This window comes from Stegostoma tigrinum, chromosome 26 (genome assembly GCF_030684315.1).
Source record: "Stegostoma tigrinum isolate sSteTig4 chromosome 26, sSteTig4.hap1, whole genome shotgun sequence".
In the NCBI taxonomy this organism is placed as follows: Eukaryota; Metazoa; Chordata; class Chondrichthyes; order Orectolobiformes; family Stegostomatidae; genus Stegostoma; species Stegostoma tigrinum.
The window spans coordinates 39,679,235-39,696,206 of record NC_081379.1 but is presented as its reverse complement, the minus strand read 5'-3'; the positions used below and the strand labels follow the sequence as shown (position 1 = coordinate 39,696,206).

The window sequence follows — 16,972 nt, the reverse complement described above, 5'->3', positions numbered from 1 at the left end:
AGAGACCTGGAACAGTGTGCGGTGCAGGATGAAGCTTACAGTCCAGTCACACCCCACATCCTGCTGAGACGCACACAGACAAAACTAAATGGCTCGCTGATCTCTCTCTTTGGTGTTAAAATCTTAAACACTACACTATCGAGAACGTGCCAACAGAAAGAACCAGCCAAACAGGAAAAAACGTGTTTGCTGCATGTGAAAAGCTAAACTTTGCCAGGCAGAGGAACAGGACTTGTGTATGGATATCAATAGAGAACCTGTTTCATTTATTCTTTCATGGATGTAAGCATCACTGTAAAGGACAGTTATTTGTTAACCATCCCTAATTGCCCTTGAACATTTCTATGGGCCGGAAGTCACATATAGGTCAGGTGGGTTTTTTTGGAACAACAAGCAATGATGGCTTCATGATCACAATTATTGAGGTGAGCTTTAAATATCAGCTTCTTTAAAATTCATTTGTACTTGAATGCCACCAGCTGCCATGAGACTCGAACACATGACACTCAAAGCATTAGCCTGGGCACCCAGATTACAAGTTCAATGACACTATCACTGCACTACTACTCCTCAGGGGGATAAAAGACTTGGCAAAGGTAAGATGCAAGGTGAAAGGGTGGATTTGGTGGGTAGAGATAGATAACCACTTCAGGCAAAGGTTAGTAAGAAACAGAAGAGGACAACAAAGTTGCAAAGTGGAACAGACAAGAGAATAGGGATGGGAGGGATGAATGGAAAAGGGGAAAGACAGGGAGAGGAGGGCATGAGAGGAGCTTGGGAAGGCCTGCCACTAAGCTACGAAACTTACATTATGGCTTCTATTTCCTCTAACATTGTCCGAATGGTGTTATTCGCTCACTAATGTTTTTATTAATAGCCATTCCCAAAGCACGAGCCTTAAGCTGGGCCCATGGATCTCTTCCATTGTAAAAATTAGGAGGCAGAGAGCTGGAGTCAACGCAGTGTCTGAGATTCCTCACCTGCCCAGGGGCACTGGGGAAAAACGAGCTAGCGTTAATTCTTCACATTGGTCCTGTTGATCTGCCCTTCTTGACCTGAGATCAATCACCAACTAAGATGATAGCAGCTTAACCCATGTGGAGCAGTCTCAATGCTGTGTCAGAACACTGTAGGTTCAAGCTCCACTACTAATTTATCTACATAATCTAGGCAAACCCATTAGTTCAAATGGCTGTTGAAAAACTGATTTGTTTTATTATTGTCACCTGTATCAAGATACGGTGAAAAGTATTGTTTTGCATGCTAACCAGCCACAATAATAGAACAGAATGCAGAATATAGTGTTACAGTTACAGAGAAGTTGCAAAGATATATGAGAGGTCCGATCATAAATCTGATAACAGTGGGGAAGAAGCTGTTCTTAAATCTGTTAGTACGTGTTTTCAAACTTCTATATCTTCTGCTTGAAGGAAGAGGGTGGAAGAGAGTACAACCAGGGTGCAAGGGGTCTTTGATTATGTTGGCTGCTTTCATGATGGACTGGGATGTGTTCACAACTCTCTAATTTCATGTGATCCTTGCACAGCAGTTGCCATACCAAGCTGTGTGGCATCTGGATAGGATGCTTCCTATGGTGCATCTATAAAAATTAGTAAGAGTCATTGTGGACATGCCAATTTTCCTTAGACCTTTGACAAAGTAGAGGCTTTAGTGTGTTTTCTTGACTGTAGGGTTGACGTGAATAGACCAGGACAGATTGTTGGTGATATTTACTCTGAGGAGTTTGAGGCTCTCGACCACCTCCACCTCAGCGCCATTGATACAGACAGGGGTCATGTCCTCCACTCTGCACTGGATTTTGCTTTATAAGGAAAGGACTGCCAAGTCTCAACACCAATTCAATAACCATCCACCAAGCCGCAAACACTTGTAGTCAGATTTTGTTCTACTTACTTGAAACTTCCTGACTTGCTGGACCTACCCCAGTGAAAACAAAATGCATCAAAGAGTGATTATTTGTGTTGATGAGAGTGGTATGGGAGTTGGGTTTACCAATCCACAATCTCAGTGTAGGCAGCCACTGCAGCGTTTGAGTGTCAAGGCAAGCTGCGTGGAAGGTCTGATTCAGATCTTTAGTGATTTAGAAGTTGCTAGGCCATTGAGCCCTCATACCTTGTTGTTCAATCCCAAGGTCCATCCTATCCAATCGGCCAGCATCCAGCATGAGCAAACCTCAGCATCCACAGTGCAATGGAAAATAAACTTCTAACAGTCTTACACAGCTCTCACTTCTGAACACTTGATTGTGAAAAAACTTCCACTCATAGACCCATTCAAAAGCTTTTAAATCTCAGTGGCTAATCTCTGATAAAACTAAACTTCAATTCAGATGCTGCAAATACAGTGAATCTTTTAATAGCCTGTTTAAGCTGTCAATCAATCTGAATTCCTGCTGACATAATTGCAGCTTTTGAAATCCAGCCAAACCCTCAATGACATAATAACAGCTCTCAGACAAATGTCAACAAATAAGTGTATTTAAATTACATGACCAAATTTATTTTTCTAACCTGCTCCAGATGGCCTAATGATTAAATCAGTTCAGCAGAGGATTTTATTTACAAACATTCACTGACAAGTCAGACTTTTTTTAATTGATGTTTAAGGAGCAGAAGATTTTTAAACAATCTTCCAATATGACGGTGATGGATACCTCATCCCTCCTTCAAGAAAATTTGCATTTTCTCCATCATGGTTCCCACACTGCAGGTTAGGCCTCCTGAAACAGCCAAACGGGGTTCTGTCTGAGCTCAGGAGCAAGTTCAAATTATCATGCAAATGTGGAATTCCTTTCCATGCCCTCCCCTATTCTCCACCAGCAAATGCTGGATCTGACAGGAACGGGAGTCAGCACTTCCATATCTAGGTCTCATCCACCATTTTACACACCCACTGAGACTTGCCCACAGCACAAAAACTGGTCCTTGGTGAAAGGCACTATTTAAATGAATGGTTGTTCTTGTTTACTCAACCAGTAGGAAGGACGTTATAGAGAGAACTTTCACAATCCATAACTTTGTGTCAAAGCTCTATGAGAAGCAGGTTTCTTTCCATTGGAAAGCAATTTACAACTGTTATATGTAAACACTTGGCTTTTAGCAACCTCTGTGTGTGTCTGTCTCTCTCAGCCTCACAGCCTGTCTCTTTCTGCTTGTGTGTTTTTGGGAGTCAGTCCGGCCATATTAACCTGATAATTGCAAAGTCCAGCTCGCACAAGGACGGCTGGCCTGCTTGCCTGCTGTTAATATATTGTGATGATGGACAGCTCCAGTCACGTTGCCATGGCTACAGGCCTCATTCCCAAATTACTGCGACAGATGTGGCGATGCTGGATGGAGTATAATCTGTGTATTCAGGGGCTAGGGTTAAGTCATTAAGGGAGGTCAGGGGTCAAAGAGGCCAGACTTCAAACCACTGGGTGCCCACAAGCTGATCAATTAACAACAATTTTTTTTTGCGGCTGTTACTTAAGCCCTTTCTAATTTTTTAACGTGAAAACTGGATACACTTATTTCAAAGTTTGATCAAGGAATACGGGTATGATTGCATTTAATACAGCTCCCTAATGAGTGTGGTTGCTAGGCTACTTTGTGGGCTGGAGTCACCTGCAGACCAGAGCATCTCTAAAGGACAGCAGCAAACCAATCAGGGGCTCTAGTACTATGTACAAAGTTACTTTGGACGATTTTTGCATCCTTATAGCTGAAATGCTAAACTCCAGAATTCAGACCATTTCACGTTGGATTTTTATATTAACTATTACTCATCTCTGTCCAACCCCAACATTATTGCCCCTTCTCTCTCCAGCTTGTCAAGATAAGCAGGCATCAGGCAGCACTGGCTAACTAGTAATTCCTTTCCACCTTGAAGACAGGCTTTAATGAGCGGTGTAGATCGATTGTCCCCTCTTATCCAAAATTGTTACTTTTCAATTTATAAAGAGTCCCTAACCTTAGCTCCAAACTGAATATCAGAGCTTTCCCTCCGCAGCAACTACGACCCTTTCGCTCGACATCGACAGTAAATTTTGCATCAAATCGCCCCATTGCCTGAGCTGACTGTCCACTTATTTGGCTATGACAACACAACAGCTGTCATTTAATCCAGATTCGAAGCAAATAACACTTCATATCAAATTATTTGGTTTTTAAGAGAACAGAAAAATGCCTTTCAGCCCAACTGGAATGCATCAGTGTTTATGTTCAGTCAGAGCTTCTTCTAACCCTATTTGGGCAAGGAAATAATTACAATCTTTTTAAAACCCACCTCAAAAACAGCTGACTCCATCCCCCACAACACCGTTAAAACCCCTAAGGCACTGGACATACATGCAAAGAGGCCTGAGGAAGGACCGTGTTCAAATTTCCAAACTTGACTGCTCCAAAAGGAATAGCATCAGTTTAAACTGAGCACTCGACATATTGAGAAAACAGGGGAGAAGCTCCAAGCTGCGCCGTTCATGGTGCCAAGTAAAGCACTCCCTGGACAGAGTACAACGGGCTGGTGTCAGCAAGTCTGACCTAGGCTTACCCGGCCTGGATTTACTCTGAAGCCACTGGCTGTCATAAGCAATTCATCAATCTCCGCACAGCAAGGAGGTTTTATGCTTTTAGAGCCAAATGCCTGTCTCTCTAATTAGACAATCCAATACCTCTGCTCCTGTAGTCTCAGCAGCTTATACAGATCCAGTCAGCGTAGGTCACCTACTAAACATCCCCCAGGCCCTCTGTGAGCAGCTTACATCACAGAATGTTACTCATAGCGGAGGTGGCAAGGAGAGGATTTCTAATTTATCTCATTTTGTTTTTAAAGTTGTAATAAACTGATCGGCTTGGCTTGTTGCCCTCAAGTTTAGTGCAATGATGGGTGATCAAATTGAGATGCGCGAGACAATAACAGGAATTTGTGGGAATCGAAAACCTGAGGGGTAATTTTAACAGAGATAGTAGGAACAGCAGATGCTGGAGAATCTGAGATAACAAGGTGTAGAGCTGGATGAACACAGCAGGCCAAGCAGCATCAGAGGAGCAGGAAGGCTGATGTTTCAGGCCTAGACCCTTCAGAAAATTTTATGAAGAAGGGTCTAGGCCTGAAGCGTCAGCCTTCCTGCTCCTCTGATACTGCTTGGCCTGCTGTGTTCATCCAGCTCCACACCTTGTTATCTCAGGTAAGTTTAACAGCTGAAGCTAGGCCAGTCAGCAGGACTGAATGAAGCCCTTTCTCACTGTGGAAGATCAGAGTGCATTGGAGCCTTGAAGGCTGATATCGGCAAATTTTTTTGTCAGCTATGCAGAACAACAACTTTTCACGAACCTAAATGTTGTGAAAACTGCCAGTTTTAGCTACACCCTGATACACAAAATTGTCCTAGTTTAAAGGATTTGTGAGCCCATCCTCATTCCAGTAGAACCAAGTAGCTAGTGAATCAGGCTATTTGTGGAGATATCTGCCAATGGCATCTGTTCTATTGCTAAGTCATAATTAAATACATTTCACAGACCTACTGCGCACATTCTGCCTGGGAAGAAATGGAGACTCCCAAAATGAAGCCTCAGCACACTGTTAATACTTCCCTTCCACTGTACTGGTAGCACAGACAGTACAAATCACCTATCAGATTGTACGGTGCCCACCACCATTCAACCATGCCTTACAGTGGTCTTTTCTCCCCACACCCCAATCTGTACAATGCTCACTACCGCATTATCCATCACCACCGCCCCCACCCTCGCATCCAAGTCCATACACCACTCCCTCTCTCGCCCACGTTAATTTTTCTCATTTCCCCTTAGTCCATATGCCATGATCTTTCTTCTCCTTCATCAGTCTGTATGGCTCTACATTTCTTCCTCATTTGTTTGGTATTCTCCAGCCAGAATCTACACAGCTCCCTCTCTCCTTACCTTCAGTCTGTGTGACATTCACCCTCCCCATCACCCCAGCATGAGCAGTGCTCTTTTTATCTCTTGCCCCTTCAGTCTGTACAACACTCTCTCTCTCTCTCTCTCTGTCTCCCCTCAGTTGTTCAGCACTTTCCCTCTTCCCCTTCAGTCTGCACAGCTCTCTCCCTCTTCCGTCAGTCCATTCAGCACAATTTCTCTGCATTTCCTGCCTAACAGACAACATTTGTCCTATTATTCTGCCCAGAACATTTGATCTGATGGGCTGTCCTTGATAAAATTACACCTGTATCACAGACACCCCCAGAGATGGGTGACTATAACAGTAAAACATTCTGAAAATCATAGAAAACTTAGATGTATGAGTTGGAGACTGGACAGCCAATGGGAATAGTTACAGTGTGGATTGGGAAAAATCAGATGAAAGATGAGTGATGGGGGGAAAAGACAAGGGAAGATCAAAAACTAAGGAACCAGAAAATCAGATGGTTCCTGTGTGAAAGTCGGCAAGTGAGTGAGTGAAAGGAAAAAGGAAACTGATTCAGGGCAGGGAAGTGCTGAGAGACTGGGTTGGGTAGAGGTTTACAAGACACAGAACCTCAGAGACACAGGACAACTCAAGTCATTCAGTGTCAGCTGCAGCAAAGGATTACATTAATGCTGGGATCAAGGCTGTTGAAACCTGGAATGAATACCGAAAACAATCAGCAAACAGGTTAGGGGCTCACATGACAGCATTCAGTTGGGGCATTTTTTTTTAATCTCAGGCTTCTCTCAGAACATGACGCCTTCAACCTGACAATCTGCTCTTTGTTTGGGCCCTGTAATCCATCCAGCTGTTTAGAAAGCCATCCTTTCTTTCCTTTTCATTCCCAGACATCATGTCCCATCCAGTTGTTCCCAGCTCCTTTTCAGAAATTACATTAAGTTGTGCCAGGAAGCATTTTAATAGCCTCTTTCTCCAAACTGTAATAGAACATGTCCACAGGTTTCAAAACACCAAGTAAACATTGACTGTGAGTGACGCACTCACAGGTGACTCGGTGAGTAGCACTCTCACTTCGGAACCAGAAGATTGTGGGTTCAAGTCCCACTCCAGAGCTTTGAGCACTTAAATCTGGCAGAGACTCCAATGCAGCACCAGGAAGGCATTGTTAGAGGCACTATCTTTTCGATAAGATATTAAAGCTCTCAGGTTGAAAATGCAAGATCCTTTGTGAATACTCAGACAACACATCTCCTTGTCCTGGCCAATATACATTCCTCAACTTAGGAATACATTATCTGACCATTGTCACCTTGTTATCTGAGAGAGCATAATATGCTTACAATTGGTTTCCTTCATTACAATGATACCAGAACATAAGAATACATAGGAATTGGGCAGAATGACCATCAAGCTTGCTCTGACATTCATTAAAATTATGACGAATCTAAACAAGACCTAAACTCTTCCTTTCTGCGTGCCCCACATAAACACTGAATAAAAGAACAAAAGAACTGCGGATGCTGTAAATCAGGAAACAAAACAGAAATTGCTGGAAAAGCTCAGTAGGTCTGGCAGCATTTGTGAAAGAAAAAAACAGAGTCAACGTTTCAGGTCCGGTTCTGAGGAAGGGTCACCGGATCCGAAACATTAACTCTGATTTCTCTCCACAGATGCTGCCAGACCTGCTGAGCTTTTCCAGCAATTTATGTTTTGTTTCCACATAAACATGGACCCCCTTCCAGATTAAATATCTGACTCAGCCTTGAATCTATTCAATGGCCCAGTCTTTATTGCTCTCAGGGGAACCAAATTCCAAACACCAACGGCCCTCAAAGAACCTTCTTCATCTTTGAATTCAGTGAGTAATCTCCTGTTGTGAAACTGAGCCCCGCAATTCTAGCTTCTACCAGTCTTCCACCCATGTTATAGCAGCTGATTGCTCAGCACCCCTTCCCAATGAACCCAAAGTAGGAGAGACACCTCAATGAACTGCAACTGGTGATATTATCATCAGTTAACCAATATCACCTTTAACAGTGAATTGGTTATTATCTGGTGAATGGACAATTTTCATATGCACAATCCTAATCAAACATTTGCTTCTCTTAATGTACTTCGGAGCTTTGAAATCCTGCCCTTACATCCTGTCAAATCAGCTTTTCCAGAATTTACTCTCACCTTCAAGAGATTCCAATAATAACCACTGGCAGCAAAGAATGAATAAATCATTCAACAGTCTTCTACCACCACAATGTGTAACCAAAGGCCAGCAAAAAAGCAGGGGGGTTCAGGCCAAGAAAACCCCGGTCCAATTCTGGATCCGTGCTGGGTTAATTGGTTTCTACTTGGACAGTGTTAGGAATCCTAAAGCTGGGTTCAGCATCATTGGGCAAACAAGAGAGTGTACGTTTGTTGAAAGGTATGGGTGGAGGAGACCAGGAGAATAAATTTCGGCTCAGGGTTCTTATTCCCATTATTGTTGTTTAGTTATTTTCTTTTCCAAATAGTCTCTTGGTGGTACAGAACTTGTGTGTTGCTGAAAAAAAAAAGCAGTTATGTTGTTGAGCCTTTTCATATTGCACTCATCAGAGCAGACACAAGAATGCCCAATTTCGAGAGGAGACACCATTTATACAGTATGAGGAAAAGGTGATGATCGGTTGACAAATCAACTCTGATTGGTCAAGACGTTTGGCAGAAGAACGTGCTGGGGAACTACTACCCCGTGTTTTCCTTTAATTCAAAAAAGCTGCAATGTCAGGACATGCTCCTTTTGCCTGCAAAGGTCAGGTCTCTAGACATGACTTTAAGTAGTTTCCATTAAGCTCAAGTGACCAATACTGAAAGCCCAGCTGACAATTATAAATTGATTGGCCAATGTAATTCTGAATACATTTGGGTTTGGTCAGCACCCACTGAACAATCAGAAACGTTTAACGATAAATATGATTCAATGCACTTGAGTTTTACAAGCATGGGTCGGTTGAGCACGGTCAGAGTTCTACCTATGACGAACAGCCAAAGAGACGTGCTACTTGATATGATTCATCAGTCACTGAAATGAACAACCTGTACAACTGGCAACACACTGGCACTGAAATTCATATACCACATTGCTTATTTACATGGAAGGCAGGATCCTGTAAGTGGAGAACATCACTAATGTTGGTACTGCCTGGTAGTAGCACAACACAACTCACTTCACCTGTTGCCTAAATTTTTGACAGATTTTATTCTTTCAAGGTAATTTGCGGCAGACCAGATTGTTGCTTCCTTTCAAACATGGTACCTTTGCATCTGTTCTGATGAATACAAGATGAACCACTTCAACAGCACATTTTTTACAGCAATATATGTTGTTCTTGCTCATTCTTATAATACGAGGTCATTCGCAAGCCCAATATTTCAGAGGTTATGAAAGGCACAAGATGAATGTCAATTAGTTTCTTTCACTTAAGTCACCTCAATCCAGTAGTCACCACAAGCCTAAGCTGGCTGACTCGGCAGACATGGAGTAATCAGGCTGGGTTCATCTAGCTTGTATGGTTCTGCTGCACTCAAAGTGCTACTGAGCATGTTAACACCTCAGACTTTTAAGCATCTGCCTAAATGCTATGCTGTAATGAGATTCTGCAGACATTAATTTGAGGTATTCACTGATTAATGTCAACAATGCAAGAATGTCAGCTTCCAAACAATCGTTGCGGTTTTTTTTAAACTGGTTTACGTAACATTGGTACATTTTGATATTAGGTGTTATGGGTCACTGGTGTTAATAGAGACATCAGTCAGTGAGAACACAACATCACAGCATCACTGTATCTATATTAGTTAATAATACTCCTGTCACCCATCATCTTTTTCCAATCATTAGATAGTTCATGCACTGCCAGAGGGAACACATAACAATGCTTCTCATTTCTCTTTTTTCCATCTACTCTACATTTCTCTTATTCTCTACCACAGATTTTCTCTCTCTTTTTGCTCCATTACTCACATGCTTTCTCTCCTGGTGAATAACTATGTAAATACAGCACACAAAGGAATTTTACACAAATGTGTTGGGCAGTGCATTACAGGATGGAATGAAATCCTCAGTCTCCTCTGTCCCTGACGGCCCTCACTTGTGATGGAACTGTACAGCTGTGAACAGGAATCAAGGAGTGAATCAGACCCATGGACTCAAGGTTTAGCTTCATGGATAATATAAATAGATGCAACTTCCTTTGCACTATACATTATAGATGCATACTACATAGTATTAACAGAAGTGAAATGCAGTGTAAATGAGATGAATTATCCCGTATCAAGAGATTTATTATAGAATGGAAGGGAGAGTGAATTAAATAATTATAGAATCAGATGGAAACAGCTAAATATTTTTGAAAGTACTTTTTGTAAAAGCTGTAGGCTTCAGCCTTCTCAGGTACAGCCAACAGCTTATAAAAACTTCAAGGAAAGGGATGGGACAGCAACACGAATTCAAACACTTGCTTTGCCCAGTCGAGGAATCCCAGTTGAGCCCATTTTAAGAGCAAGTGCAGAATCCATGACAGCACATCCACTGCGCAGATCAATCTCAGTAAAACAATGGAAAGGTGAACTCAAACCAAACACTTACCTCGATGACGATTGGTCGTCTTGTCAAACATCAGCATTGCATCATCTACCTGTTGAAAATATAAAACAATATTAATTCTTCCTATAGACACACCCAAGTTTGGCACAGTCTACAGCTGGCAACTTATCAAATAAAAGATCCTAGTGAGCTGACAGTGATGGCACATCGTGAGTAAATGAATTGGTGAGCCTATTCCCATATTATAACATTGATCGATTCCCGTAAAACATGTTATAATAAAGGGCCTATCATCTGAATCAATGTTTACAGATACTGACTGGCCTATGCATTTCCAGCACTTACCACCTTTGCATCAATTTGGTGCTATTTGCTTTTTGTTCCCCCTTCAATCTCACTCTTGTAGTGAGCCAGTGAAAGGGAAAGATAAAACGTACTACAGAAATTCTAGTGGCACTGGACAATCAGAAAGCTGTTGATGAGCTTAGATTTCTCCTTACAAAAGGCCTTGGGTTGAGGAGGGGATTACAGGAAAAAAAATCTGTGAAAACTGCATTATGGCCACAGGAATGATTCCAAATTTGTGGATGTAGTGGCTGACTTAATAGTTCAGTGAATATTTGAGCTTGAGAGAGGAGGATGATCCCAGGTTCAATCCCCAGCCCTACAGCAACAAGCCAGGTACTGTATCACCAATGCTAGAATTACACCAGTGTCAACAGGAAAAGGGCAGGATCTGCCTAGTTTAAATTCTTTCCTTCCGAGCACTCACTGAGTGCTCTCTGCAGCAAAGCATACTTGTGACTAACATCATTTTGCATTTACATAGCCCCTTTAATGTAGCTAAATGGTGCTAAGGAGCAATACTCAGCTAGGGTAGGACCTAGTTCAACAGCACTATCTTGCAGTCAAATGGCCTGCTGACATTCATTATTCACTCTCACAATGATGGGTAACCAGAGTGATTTTCCCAGCAAGACAATAGAGAAAGGAAAAAGTTGGGAAAAACTTCTGGAAACAATTATTCAGTATAGAATTAATAGTCACCCGGAAAAGAGTGGAACAAGAAAAGTTTAGACCCGTTAAGGGAAAATCACATCTGACTAACTTATTGGGGTTTTTTCTGAAGAGGTGCCAGGGAGGGTTCATGAGGGGAAGGCTGCTAATACAGTGTACAGGAGCTTCTAAAAAGCATACGAGATAGAACCACGCTATTGAGGGGGAAGTTAACAGGTCATAGGATAAAAGGAGTGATAAAACATGCATAAAATTGACTGAGGAATAGGAAACAGAGTAACAGTCGGTGAGTTTGTCAGAGGTCAGTATTGGGACTGCTGCTCTTCCTTGTGATGAGGACAATTTCAAAAATTTTGTGTTGTCCACGAACTGAGAGAAGGACACAGTATAGAATTTCAAAAGAACATTGACCTATTGATGGAGTGAGTGGATAGGTGGCAGATAGGGCGGCACGGTGGCTCAATGGTTAGCACTGCTGCCTCACAGCGCCAGGGACCCGGGTTCGATTCCAGCCTCAGGCGACTCTATGTGTGGAGTTTGCACATTCTCCCCGTGTCTGCGTGGGTTTCCTCCGGGTGCTCCGGTTTCCTCCCACAGTCCAAAGATGTGCTGGCTAGGTGGAGTGGCCATGCTAAATTGCTCGTGGTATTCAGGGGTGTGTGGATTATAGGGGGATGGGTCTGGGTGGGATTCTTCAAGGGGCGGTGTGGACTTGTTGGGCCGAAGGGCCTGTTTCCACACTGTAGGTAATCTAATCTAAAGTTCTATGCAGAGAAGTGTGAGGTAATGCACTTTAATACAAAAAAAATCATTGAAAGGCAGTATAAAATAAATCGCATTATTCTGAAAGGTGTACAGGAGCAGAGAGACCAAGGTCAGTAATGTGCACTAGTTATTAAAGGTAGCAGAACAAGTAGAGAGTGCTGTTAATAAAGCATACAACATTCTAGGCTTCATAAACAGAGGCACAGAGTACAAGAACAGGGTGCTTATGATGAACTTATACAAGATGCCAGAGAGTACTTTGCGGGAGGCGTGTGTGCAGTTCTGGTTGCCACAATTTAGGAAGGCTGTAAATGCATTGAACAAGTTCTGTGAACGGTTCTAGGAGTGAGGTACATCAGTTGAGAGATAAGATTGGAAAAGTTAGGACTCTTTTCTATGGAGAGTAGCAGTGAAAGATGAGACTTGGTAGAAGTTTTCAAAATCATGAGGATAGAAAGGCAAGGGAGACTTTCCCAGTCAAATGAATTGAGAACCAGGGGACATGTTTTAAAAAATGTTTTGCAAAACAAGCCGATGCAAGTTTAAAAACTCTTCCGTCTAGCAAGTAGTTAGGGTGTCGAATGCACTGCATAGAAACATAGCAAGACCAATTGAGGCATTTAAGAGGGCATTAGATGGTAATTTCTATTTAAATAATATGCGGGGTTACGGAAAAAAGGCAGGAGATTGGTATTGAGTTAAAATGCTCAGGCAGATGGTGCAGGCACGATGGGTCAAAAGGCCTCCTCCTGCATCAGAACAATTCTGCACCTTCTCTGAAAGGAGTGGCACAGAATGGAGCAGTTGATATTGGGAAAAGCAGGAAAAGACCCACTGAATCCTTGCATTCAGACAACACTCAGTGAGCAGGTTCACTGACATTTTCAAGGCTCTGGTTACTTAGTTTTATCTGGCTCCGGTCTAATTTCTGAGATACACTGGAAGCCACCTTGGGATGTTTTGCAAGTTAATGGTGCTGTACAAATGAAAAATCTTGTTGCTGAGACCAAGTTTACCACAAGGAAGTTACAAAGGTTTGCAAATAACTAATGTGATGTGTCATGCTGTCCTAATACTAAAAAAAGACCATAGTTTAGCAATAAATTTGGGCTGTGGGGGATGGGTGCAGGCAGTGAGGGACATTGACCTTCCAACCTTCACATCAAACACCTCTCAAGTCTGCTTTCAATTTTCTAAGCATGAGGCTGAAATTCCTTTTTTAAAAGCAGAAAAAGAAATACAAATATGCTAAGTGGTACTGATACCTACAAATGATGTAGCAGTGGGTCCTTTCTTTTAAAATGCAAGTGTTGACAAGATGTGGCCTACTGTTACAGGCCTTCAGTATTCCAAGAGATTTCAACATACAACAGCACTGCACAGAGAGTAAAAAAACTTTGAGTCAGCCTGGATAACTCCTGCACATTGCCTGGGCTCCAGAGTGAGGCTGGCAAGAGTTTTAGAACCCAGTGCTACACCTTTGAGGGTTTTAAAATCAGTGACTCAATACTGCTTTAGATAAGGAGCATGTCTCTTTAAGAGAGTTGCGGTTTAACACCGTATTATACTGTTTAGCATTTTTACACCCCCCCCCCCCCCCCCCCCCCACCACACAACCACTTTCTGCCAAGGTCTTCTTGCTCAGGATCCGAGTCAATCCCTGCTTTTTAAGGCCTTAAGCTGTGCAAATAGACGTCACGTTACAGTCTAAGCTGCACCTTACCATGTGTGCCACTGGCTGAGTCAGCCACAAAGAATGTCAGCATGTAGCAGCATTAAGCTCTTTTTCAATTATAGAAGGATTTCCATACAAAGCAGCAGCCTTATAAACACTCAGATCTTGCAACTAACAGGAGACTGCACATTCCGCAGATCTGCTGCCGCAGGAATCGTGCACCACACTTCACTCAATAGTGGCAACGCAGGTACACTGTGCACCTCGATTTTCAGCCATACCACTACAGGTACGCTGCACCAGATATTCCTTGACTGCAGAAATGTGTGTGTTCAAGACAAGAGGCTGACCCTTAGCTTCATACTTCACCCTGTTCAATTTTAGCAGACCAAAGCTTTTCTGGTCACTACGATACCTGTCCCTTTGGGGATGACAGGCAGCATTTGCAACAAGAACAACAAAGCAGGCTATTCTCACCAGATACAAAGTGTACTACACAAGCAACAGAGAAAACAAGTCAGATACACAGCAGCAGAGACAGAGGCCGGGTGGGGGAGTTGGAGAGAGAAAGCACATCAGGTGCAGACAGAATGAGTGCTGAGCAGGGCGATGGGAGATAAGTATAACAGCAGCAGGACCTTTCTCGAAAGAGAGAAGGAAGAAGTTGCAACTGAAAGATAAACTGAAGCAACAAGAGACTGGCTATTTCGCCAATGAAAGAGGGAGTTATAAAATTATTCCCAATGTGACATCTTCAAACCTCAGCATCGTAAGAATGCTCTTGTATACAACAATTTCATTGTCTCTTAAAAGAGAATGTTGGAAGGTGTAACAAGCAGGAGACCAGAATTAATCAGAGACTCTTTTGAGTTAGGGAGAAATGTTCCTGTACACTGACATTCAGTGATTTGGGACAGTTACACATTGGCACCTACCAAGTTAGCTGGACTTGAATGGGCCTGTATCGAGAGATGTGTGGGTTGTAATTGGCCTTGCCAGCTTAAGGGTTAAATAAATGTGTTTAGTACCCATGTTAAATGCCAACATATTAGTAGATTAACACACACCTTCAAATTTCATTACAGCTCTGCCCTCAATTACTGGACCGACTACAATCCACAATCATTCACATCTCACTTTGGAACAGCTTTGTGCCAGAAAATACCTCCTGCATGAATAATTCTGCAATCATTTACAAAGTGAAAGGCTGAGATTGTTCCTCTGAGAAAGCATTTACATAGCTGTTTGTCCTCCCCAGTCCCCAAGGACTGATTTATTCTTCAGAGCTTACTCTGCAGTGCAAAAGCACACACATCCACTTTACTCAAGAGGTCAGGCACAGAAAGCAGAGTTTTGTTAGCCAGGCTGGACTTTGGATACTGGTGCCTGAGAATTAGGTGCTCTCTCACACTCTCCCCCTCTCTCCTCAACTCAAAAAGAGTTTTTCAAAAGGGAATCCTATTCTAACTCTCCAGTCAGCAACAGCCATTCCCAACACCTGTACTTGTATTTCAATACTCTGGCGATGAAATGAGGGCTACTGCTTCAACTGGATAAGCATGTAAACCTGCCCTAGTTAGCAGCAACACAACTGATGCCCTTCAATTCCGGCTCCATTTTGCTAACTCGGTCCCCTGGAGTTAACTTGCTTTACAACATTCAAGCAAGTTGACATGATTAATTTTAAATTAATTAATTTAAAAATGATCAGCCCAGCCCAGGAGGCTCCCAAGCAATGAAATATTTCAAGCTGCAATGTAGCACCATCCTGTCCAAATATAACCTGCCATCCCCTTACTAAATAACCACGTCCCAACACTCCCTGCAGATCAGCAACCACAACTGGGGGACAAGAATACCACCCACAGGGTGCCAGTATGGTAGAATTACTGATCTAAACTGCTACTGAGCTTTAGATTTCAACTGAAGGCCTCAACATTCACTGAACGTATTTCATCAACAAAAAAAATCCAATTTTGTCCCAAGATAAAAGCAACAATACAGAATCAACCAGCAGCAATACTCTTATGTACATATCAGACCATGGAACGGAGGACAGGCAGCTCCATTAAAGGGCTTGGCCCATCAGCTTTGTCTTTTCACTCCACTGGTCTAACTTCCATCCCACGGCACAATATGCGCAAGCCTTCATTCATTACAGTCGCGGTGTAATATGGCCTTTTTAAATGTCATCTTCAATTTTCCAGCCAAAAGGACAATGATAAAGAAAAAAAATTACAGCTGCATTATTAAACCCTACATCAATCAACCTTACAGGGAGTAAAGAGCATGACCCCTGGCCCCTGGTTCCCACGGCAACCAGTGAGGCTCCTTCAAGGACAATGAACCAGACCAGGCCTGCTCATTCTGCCAATAATATAATGGAGCATTTTTTTTCTCTCCTTTTTTCCTTAACTTCTCTCCAGAAGGTGCTCACTCATGCTGGGATGTGATTCCATGGTTGCCAGCAGGCTTCTATTACCTCTCACAACTAGCCAGTAATTGTTTTATGAGGTAGCACTAACAATTCGAATCCTGCCCTACCCAACTTCCACATTTTCCAGAGTCACTGGACAAACAATCAACCTTAGCTGGCTATTATTTCCTTCTCCTAGCCCAAGGAACGCACAGTTCAATTAGAGTCTTTCTTTACTGCGCTCCTGCCACCTTGGTTAAAATCTGACAGTGCTGCGGAGATAAAAGACCACGAAGGTCCTTGCCTGTCAGATTCTCATTCATTTTGCGCTTGGTTTTTTTCTCTATTATTCTTCTCCAAGGTGGCATCATTCTGACCAGAGAAGCAACATTGACATAACACTAGCACCGAGCAACAGAATGCCTGCACAATGCCAGAGACATTAACATCACCAGAAGAACATCAGGGATTCTTTAAACAGGCCCAACAACGCTTAGGAATTAATGATAAGTGCGGCCTTGCCAGTTTTGCCAAAGGACTACATAAGCCCGTTGGTTGGCATATTTTTCTGAACTCTTGAAATGCAATGATCCAGCCTGAGTGGGTTCTT

The 16,972-nt window shown here is 42.7% G+C and overlaps 1 protein-coding gene across 2 annotated transcripts in view; it reads right to left on the bottom strand.

Annotated features, from left to right (window-relative positions):
• msi1b (musashi RNA binding protein 1b) overlaps nt 1-16,972 on the bottom strand; it is a 190,945-nt gene that overhangs the window by 82,105 nt on the left and 91,868 nt on the right. For both annotated transcript variants that reach the window (XM_048556060.1, XM_059655114.1), the window contains one exon: nt 10,532-10,580. In XM_048556060.1, the coding sequence (XP_048412017.1) occupies nt 10,532-10,580 (49 nt within the window). The remainder of the gene's footprint in view (nt 1-10,531; nt 10,581-16,972) is intronic.